Genomic DNA, 8,948 nt, shown 5'->3' on the forward strand with positions numbered 1-8,948 from the left:
TCAATGGCTGCCTGCTGATGCTCCTGGGGAATCCAGAGAGGGCAAGTTTGAAGAGATTCTGTGTGAAAATGAAATAAAATAGAGAAATAAAATTGTAAATGCGATCGATGGTCAACTACGGTACGTACGTGGATGTGGCAGATCCATGTCTGTGAGATGGATGCTGCAGCTGAAAGAAAAGGAGTGGCAGGTTGAGACGGGGGCGGCCGAAATGGAGCAGCAGCGCCATCAGGTGACTGTTCCTTATACTGCAGGCATTTTAAAAACGTCATCCAAATCAATGTGCATAAAAGGATTACTCGAATATGTAAATAATAAGCTATGCTCATACTGTAAATACGGAGGCAAAGGTTTAAGAGTCAGTAAAACCTGAAAAGTATACCCACACGGTTTCCGCAGGCTGTGGGTTCATACATTTCGAGAATTGACAACTAAAATTATCATAGGTTCAATTGCTATTTATAAAACTGAGTGGTAAATTCCCCACCCACACATATAAATAATTCAGTATGGGTGCACAGATAGCTTTAAAACTCCTCTGTAACGCGAGGAGCAAATACTTAAGGAAGTCAAGCATTTCATATTAAAAGTTTGGGCAAAATATAGCTTTTAAGAAATCTTTTGAGTTTTTTCCTTTTATTATGAAATTCTACTTCAATAGACCTTTCTGCCCAGTAGTTCAACCACTCGGCTGGTGTCATGAGCGAATGGTGTTGGTATGAGTGGTGACTTCCTGTGTGCAGCCTGCACTGTAATTGAAGATCCCCAACGCTCCGCTAATTATAATGTTCTGTAGCCTCGTCTGGTTTTAACACACTCGTCAGTTTTTTCCTTCTTTAGTAGCAAAACTGCACACTGGATTATTTCCTAATGCATGACACTAAGCCCATTAGCCATGAATACTTTAATGACAACGATCATTAGAGAAAATATAGTGACTCAAAATAAGAAAGAACTTGACAGCTTTGAAAACAGATGTGTGTAGAACCACTTTCATTTGTTTCAAGAGTAAATCTGAAGGACATACACAGAAGAGACATGCAACACATTGTCAGAACACAAAGACCTGAAGAACAGCCAATGTCTTTACCAAAAAGAAAAGAAATACAACTCAACGGTAACTATCTGCCCAATGTTTTGCATGTTATTGCACAGACATGCTATCCAAAGCACATTATACAATAGTTAAGCATTTATTTTTTTAGTATAAATATTAAATCTCTAGGATTATTCTTCTCGATTACATTACAGATGATGGGAAAGGAACTCCGGAAAGCATGGAGCGTGCTCACGTCTCACGTTGGCACACTTCCTGCTGAGCCACTTAGCTCCAGAGAAACACTTAAATTCAATGATTTGTCATATGATCCTATACGAGTAAATAACAGATGCTACCCTCAATTTCAAGCCAGAACATCCGGTTTCATAACATTAGTTTGAAGTCTCTTCTTTAAGTCAAATATCTCTTTAACAAGTCATTAATGATTCCCCTACCCAAATAACACACAACTCATAAAGTGACAGAATTACAGGCTGCAACAAGCTTATCAATTCAAATGAATCACAAGATATGACTGACAGGAAATAACTCATGATGACACATTAGCTGGTTGGGTTTCAGGTGACTGACTTGCAACAAAGAAACATATTTGGATAACGTATCACAGTAATGTGTGGGTTTACAAGGCCATATATTTAGAGTTGGGAGTTCTTCCAGAGAATTAAAAGTGCTCTATGAATGAAGGCCAAAATATTTTTTCTTTCCATTTTGATTACGCACTTGCATAATAAAGATGAGAAAGAAAGAAAGGGACACGGGGTGAATCGATCATCATCATTCATCTTAGGGGAGACAAGCAGCTTTATCGTTTATGGTGATTTTACAGCCGTTTAGAGGCATTGCTCAACTTGCAATGCACTCGCGACATACTGGATTTATTTATGGCATAAAGAGAAAAAAGGGGAGATAGCTCCTTCCCCTGCTGCGGTGATTCCTTTCTGACCTGTCACCGTGTGTCATTAGGGTTTCAAACAGGTAGTGACTAGTGTCATGTGTTTCTAAGACAGAAGTTAATCAAAGAAATTAGCCAAGACCTGAGTCATTACCCACGCTAGCTATCTGCACTAACAGGACAGCTGACAGAGCGTTATAATTCTTATTGCCTTGGTCTTTCCCGTTGCTCTTTTTAACGGGTTTACCTAATAGTCCAAACCCGCCGGAAAATCCCCTACTGACAATCATGACATGGTGACAGTGTGGACAAAGAGTTAAAACACGTTAGCATGGTTCATCTGCCGAGAACTAGCTTTAATGGCGGGACAGAGTTCGTGTTGCTGTGGCTTTCATTCCCAGTTCTCCCAGTCTTCATCCACCTAGTAGAAAAAAGAAAGGAAACCGGGTTAGTAAAACATTCCCATTGTGTTTATATTTTCATTAATTTAAAGAGGCCCTATTATGCTTTTTGGGGTTTCCCCTTTCCTGTTGTGTGTTATATAGGTTTTTGTGCAGTAAATTGTCTGCGAAGGCTAAAATCTCAGAGTTCCCTCCAGAGGGGGTTTCTCTCCCACAAACCCCCTTCCTGCCTGAAACGCCTCCATTGGAATCCCTTGTTTACTTCTGTAACATAACTATTTAACACTAACGCTCACTCACAATGTGCATGATAGGCTAAGTGGAAGGACATTTCCTACAGATCTCTAAGTGGTTGACCAATCATGACAAAGCTGGCCAGCTAACAAATCAGAGCAGACTGGGCTCTGGTTTCAGACAGAGGGTGAAAAGAGGTGCTGCAGCACAGGCAGTCTGAGATAAATATGACCTTTTTGAACATTAAAATAAGTAAACATGTCACAGTAGAGACACAACATACAAATATTAACCTGAAAATGAGCATAATATGTCCTCTTTAACATTATGGTGGATGTCATAACACTGACCTCTCCAGAAGCTTCTATTTTAGAGAGTGCCATTTGCACTTCTTCTTCAGTCATGTCCAGGTCGAAGTCTTTCTCCCAGTCCTCACTTACGTCCGTGCTGGACCCTGGAGACAAAACATTTCAGTGACCTTCTCATCCAATTTAGTGGAAAACATATAACCACATCACTAAACTTAATCCCTTTTTGGTATCTACTCCCAAACTGGAACAGTATGAATCTCTCTGCTAACAGAAAAACATCCTCATGTCATCATACCTTTCTTGCCGTTGTTAGAGGGCGTAGATTTCCCACTGTCAGAGTTGAGCTCGAAGACTCTCAGGTCCTGTGGCCCTTCTTCCTTTGCTGCTTCTGGTTTAGGGTGGGGGGCAGGAGCCGGGACTGACGCCTCATCAACACGGACCTCTGGCTGAGTAACAGCCTCCACTGGAGCCTCAGGAGGTAAGTCACTCTTTCCGGGCCTCTGCTCTTCTTGTGTCTTGTCCGCAGCGTCTTCTAAGCTAGCTTCTGTTAGTTTCTCGGACAGCTCTGCGGCAACGGGCTCTGGCCGCACCTCCACCTGGGTCGGCAGGCTGACGCTGTCGCTGCTGACCGAGAGGGTGGTGTCACGCTCCTCGCTGGGAGACATAACGGGGCTCAGCAGAAATGATCCTGTGGGAGGTGTGGAGGTGGCGGGCAGATGAGTGAAGCTGTGGTCCAGAGGTGGGGTGAAGTCGAGATGAGATGATGATGTGGCGCCGAGGAAGTCGTCTGATGGGAGCAACAGAGAGGAAGTGTAAGTGAGAGGTTTTAAAGCTAATCTGTTAAGTAACAATGTAACACTGTAGATAGCCTACCCTCTTCCTCCTCCTCCCAGCCCAGGCTCTCTGTGTGTGTGCTCTGCTCCGCCCTCTGCTTCAAGGCCACTCTCCTTGCCTCCTCCTAGAAAACAGTCACAGGAAAAGTTTAATACATGCGATAAGACAAGAAATCCACTTTTTAGCAGCGATTTGAATGCGTTAAAAAAACAAGTGAAATGCAGCTTAAATGTTGTGCCACCTTTATGTCAGTTACAACAACAAAACAAAGTTTCCATTATTCTCCTTGTGAGCGCTTTGTTGTTGCATTTTTCATTTATACATAATTTAAACAAAAATCTGCTGTCTGTAAACATTGATTGTAATACTTATTGTTTCTACAAACACCTTCTCTATATTATTCAAATGTAATCCTTGTCAAGACCAAATCCGTATTGTGTTTTAGTTAAAGTGCTCTAACAAAACAAGTCAGATTGAGTCATTGATAGTGACTGGCGGCGAAGAGCATTTTTCAGCCAGCAGGTGGCACTAAAGACAATAGACGATTGTTGTACTGATGGGAAAGACATCTTGAGGAAAGTCAGCAGTTTGGAACACACTTTATAAATTGCATGATTACCTGGTCCAACTGGAAGACTCTGTAGAAATACCTCTGCCAGAATTCTGAATGGGCTACAGCCGCTGGCACCTGTGAATGAAATAAAAACAAATGTTATCTTGTTAAACAACTAATTCTTAATTTTAGTTTGTCTAAAAGCACTTATTGCAAGTCACTTTGCATATAAGCATCTGCCAAATTATGGTAATGCATTACTTTAAAATAGAAAAGCAGGCTGTAGTAGAAAAGGTGTTGACAAAAGCATTGGTACAAACCATTTTGGTGTAAAGCGCTCGTATTGAAGGACTGCTGACCAGATGCTCGGAGATCTCTCCTTTCTTATCCTCCAAACTGAAGCTGCACAGCCAGTTGTCAAACTGCTCTGGGGGACCTGGACAAAAATAACTTCTCATTAAAATACCCTCAAAAGAAAGCCTTCCTTATTAGATCCATCTAACAATCAGCAACGTTTTAATTGAATTGTGGTCCTCCACACAAATCAAAGACGGCCAGCACAGTAATAATTCAGCTAATATGTTAGCCTTCAACTGTTGGCTGCTTAAAGAATGGTGTAAAAGTTAGGACTGAAGGTTGTAAGGGGGAGGTTTGAAGGTGGATAACATATTATGATATGAAACAGTGACAATTATGGGTCAGAGCAGCAAAAGGAAGTAGAGAATAGGTTTTTGTATTCTTAAGGAACAGCGTACAATTCAAATATACTGTTTACAGTCAGAATCAGGAAAAATAAACACTTCACTTCAAACAGAATATAAATAACAACAGTCTAAAATTCTGATGGGGCCTTGCACTACATTTCTGTCTTACCATCAGGTTCATTGCAGTATGTAGCGGGGTCAGCTTGCAAACTGTAGAGACGCGCCTGCAGGAAAAACAAATTCTTAGCTGTGCTTGTTTTGTTTCCACATGCACATCATGTGCTCACCTTCACAGTCCTGCAGCCTCTTGTGACAACACAAAAGAAAACTAAATATGTCCTGAAGGAACATGTCTTTCCGTATTTTCAAGGAGATTAACCAGAAAGATATATTTTCCCATCAGTTGCTAGCTCACAAGAACACATTCACATGCTTAGCTCTGTCGTTATATTGTTCTGTATCTGTGACATAGGTAACTAACATAGATTTCTCACCTTACAACTGTCGTAGACCTCTGTAGTTCCAGATGGAGTTGCCATCAATGTGATTACATCACAATCAATGGTTTTATCCGGTGGTGGAGCAAGCGTGTCTGTTATCACCCCTAAGAAACTAGAGAGGCTCTTCTTCACCTTTTCTGAAGTCTCAGAGGAACCTTCCACCTGAAATCAATAGACTCGGTTACGTTTGATAGCAACAAATACCCCTTTCAGACAGGAGAGATACATATGAAGTGGGTATACTCAAAACACATACAAAGTCATTTTAACTGACTGTAACAAGGCTGTTTACCTGACTGAGACATTCAAATGTATGCACAAGGTGAAGACTGCAACTTACCGCGAGCTTGTTTCGGACAGCAGTGGCTGTAGCCACAAATGAGCAGGTTGTGTCATGTTGCACCACAGTGGAGAACTCAGTCAGGTCTCGCTTAATGAATTCTAAAGCCTCAGTTGACTGCAAAGAAGAGAATCAAATGCTACACAACCAGATTGAACAGTAGCATCACCATGTGTGTATGTAAATAAAACAACATCATAAGAGGCTACTGACATCTACAATACAAATAAAATATTAACACTTTAAGAGAAGCAGTTACATCTACCTATATCAATTGGCCTTATTTGCCTCTAATATATCTGATCGACCAGGCAACCTACTTTTTCTCAAGTTTCTTTCAACAAGAGATTAACTATCTTAAATGCATGCTAACATACAGCTGTGAGCCTTTTCCTTATCAATGCTGCATAACCAGTTTTAAGTGACAGATGTAAAGGCTCAAAAACTATGCCCCCACTGGATGAGCAACAACAGAAGTTTGACACAAATCAATAACCAGTATTAATGGTAACTGGGAATCGACATATATGACTCTGACCTTGCATGTCATCTATGTGAATGCTGTGTTTTCCATGTGGTTTTATGCATCTACTGAAACAATTAATGAAATGTAAACATCAAAGTTGGTGTAGGGATTGGTGTTATTACTCAGATCAACATCAGAGAAAACATTGTATGTGCTGAGCAAATAAAAACAACAGGCTGCGACGAGCAGTACTAATTTCCGTAATGTGGATTATTACCTTTTCTTTTACGGCCTGGAAGCTCTGCTGAAGCCAGCCTCCCCACCAGCCTTCTCTGTAAACACACATACGTGTAAAATATTAGCTTATTGTCAGTCATGACAGCAAAGAAAACATTGCCTTATTCATAACACCACCACCGCCCGTTGTACATTCAACAGACTAAAACAACGGTTTGTTAATATTGCGACACTTCGAACTCATTAACTGTCAGCTTTTGACTTTCTCGAACTAGCTTTAGCTAACGTACAAATACACAGCCTAGGAAGCTAAACGAGTAAGCTAACGAGAGCAGCTATCACACCCATGTGAGCTGATTTATGAAAATAAGCAGCATGTGCGGCTGTTAAGACTAAAGATAAAGGCAAGGTGTACAAATTAAAGACATACACAGTCCATACAGTGTTACTGCGTGATTGTAGCTGCTTGACAACCGTAGCTAACGAGGCTATGCTAACGCTAGCCAGGCTATGTTTTGGTAAACAAATGCACTTCCTGAACTGGTTTCGTGATATGCACCGTACATCGTTTAAACAAAGTACTTTTACCACATCTTATTAAACACAGAACATTATACGGAACCCAATATCTACACAATGTCGGTTCTTTGCTTTCTGCTATATCATATTTAAAAACAAAAAGTAATTCGCGAGTTCACTCTCACCCTTCAGCCATCTTCAGATGATGACATCATCAGTATTTACTGAACCCTAACCCCAGCTGCATGGCGTTGAAAAACAAACACGTGATGCAGTATGTGTCTTCCTTCCTGTGTAATACAGGTAACCACATTCAACTATAACAAAGTGTAATCACTATTTTAAATGGTGTATTTTACAGTTTATAACCACCTAATGTTTTACAGCCTTTTATTTATCTAGATTATATGGTGGCTGCAGAGGACCAAATTGGACGGCTAAACTACAGAATAGGCAAGTTCGTTTATGTAATGTTAGCATACAACAAGGTAACTCAAAGTGCTTTTCCTTAAACATAAAAATATTTTACCAAATTGCAAAAGACAAACAATAAAGGGATATTGAAGTAAAATGCAAAATAGTAATTAAAAAGCCAAGAGAACAGAACATTTAAACAAGCTCAAATAGAATAAGACATGTATTCAAATACAAGATTAGCGGTTGCAGTATAAGACAATAATACTATATTGATGTTGAGCAATAAAGCTGCACGTAGAAAAGCATTTCAGTTAATAGAACTGCCAGTTGTAGCAGTTTTCTGAGAAGTTATTTTGTGTGTGTTGTAAAGCTTTAGTGGCAAAGGATAAAAGCACTGTGGGGTAAATGGGCTTACTTAAAGAATGAAAACACTGTCATTTGTTCTCAATTGTTTCAATGTATTTTTAGAAGCAAGTGGTAACCAATCTCTTTTAGTGCCTTCATACAGGTTTTAAGGTCAGAGCTTTTGTACCTTTGTATATTGCTGGCAGACCCAACAGAAACATATTTGTCCGTATGCCTTGCAGTCTAAATGAAAAGAGAACAGTGTGAAAATTAAAGTAAATGCATTGCGATGAAAAACAATGAACTCTGGCTCCATAGGGCAGGCTAACGCTTTGCCCATATGCAAGTTGTTTTCTTCTAATTAAACCTCATTTAACCAATGAGCTGCGTATGAAATCAAACAAATAAATCCAGACTACAGCTCTCCTTCCTGAGCCATTAAGTTGGCTAATCAGTATTTAGCAATTCCAACCTGAATCTCCTCATCAATCACCTGCTCTGAGTGCATCTGTGGGTGTGCATGTGAGCCTATGTACATGTCGCTTTGCTTATGGGTGTTGACCTCCAGCAGCTGTGCTTTCCCCTCATCAGTATTCTGGGTGTAAAGGGGGTTGTAAGCTTTACAGAGCACAAAATGAAAAAGAACAGGCAACAAGCCCCTGGAAGTGGGTTCTCCCTTAATTGAAGTTCCCCCTTATCCAGACGCTGCACAATGTGTGCGTATGTCCCTCAATATGTCTGCTCTGTCCTGCACCTCAATCCACTTAATTGGGTCTTTCAGTTTCCTAATTAACTCTGTCAATGCAAGTTGAGCTGAGCCAAGTTGGGACAAGCACTCCTCTATTGATCAGTATCTGAAGCAGTTAACTTATCCATCTGTCTACATGGCCCTGGGCTTTGCCGTTGCATTAGATTTAATGCACAAAGGGGTAAATGTGTGGTATCATCACCTCATCCCTTGTGTTGTTTAAAACGTTGTGTCTTTGTGTTAAGTTCCTTGTTCTACTGATAAGCAACTAAGTACATTCAATTTGTTTTAAATGATCCAGGCTTTGGATTTCTATCTGTAGATGCAGTGGTTTTTAAAGGAAATATTGTCCTATTGTTGGTTTTAAACTGTTACTCCCCTGTGGAA

At 40.3% G+C, this 8,948-nt stretch overlaps 1 protein-coding gene across 2 annotated transcripts; it reads right to left on the reverse strand.

Annotated features, from left to right (window-relative positions):
* Positions 1 to 889: 889 nt before the first annotated feature.
* On the reverse strand, positions 890 to 7,377 carry bsdc1 (BSD domain containing 1; the record flags this gene model as incomplete). 2 transcript variants are annotated; one of them, XM_079693577.1, is made up of 11 exons in its annotated part: positions 890 to 2,373; positions 2,938 to 3,041; positions 3,194 to 3,685; positions 3,772 to 3,856; positions 4,352 to 4,420; positions 4,606 to 4,721; positions 5,159 to 5,213; positions 5,484 to 5,651; positions 5,830 to 5,946; positions 6,573 to 6,627; positions 7,237 to 7,377. In XM_079693577.1, 11 exons carry the CDS (start codon positions 7,245 to 7,247, stop codon positions 2,344 to 2,346), a joined length of 1,302 nt encoding a protein of 433 aa, XP_079549703.1. In that variant the 3' UTR covers positions 890 to 2,343. The 2 variants fall into 2 exon arrangements, with proteins under 2 accessions (XP_079549703.1, XP_079549702.1); XM_079693576.1 differs by lacking the exon at positions 7,237 to 7,377 and having other exon boundaries at positions 6,573 to 6,641.
* Between the last annotated feature and the right edge of the window lie 1,571 nt (positions 7,378 to 8,948).

This window comes from Notothenia rossii, assembly GCF_949606895.1.
Source record: "Notothenia rossii genome assembly, chromosome: 7".
NCBI lineage: Eukaryota > Metazoa > Chordata > Actinopteri > Perciformes > Nototheniidae > Notothenia > Notothenia rossii.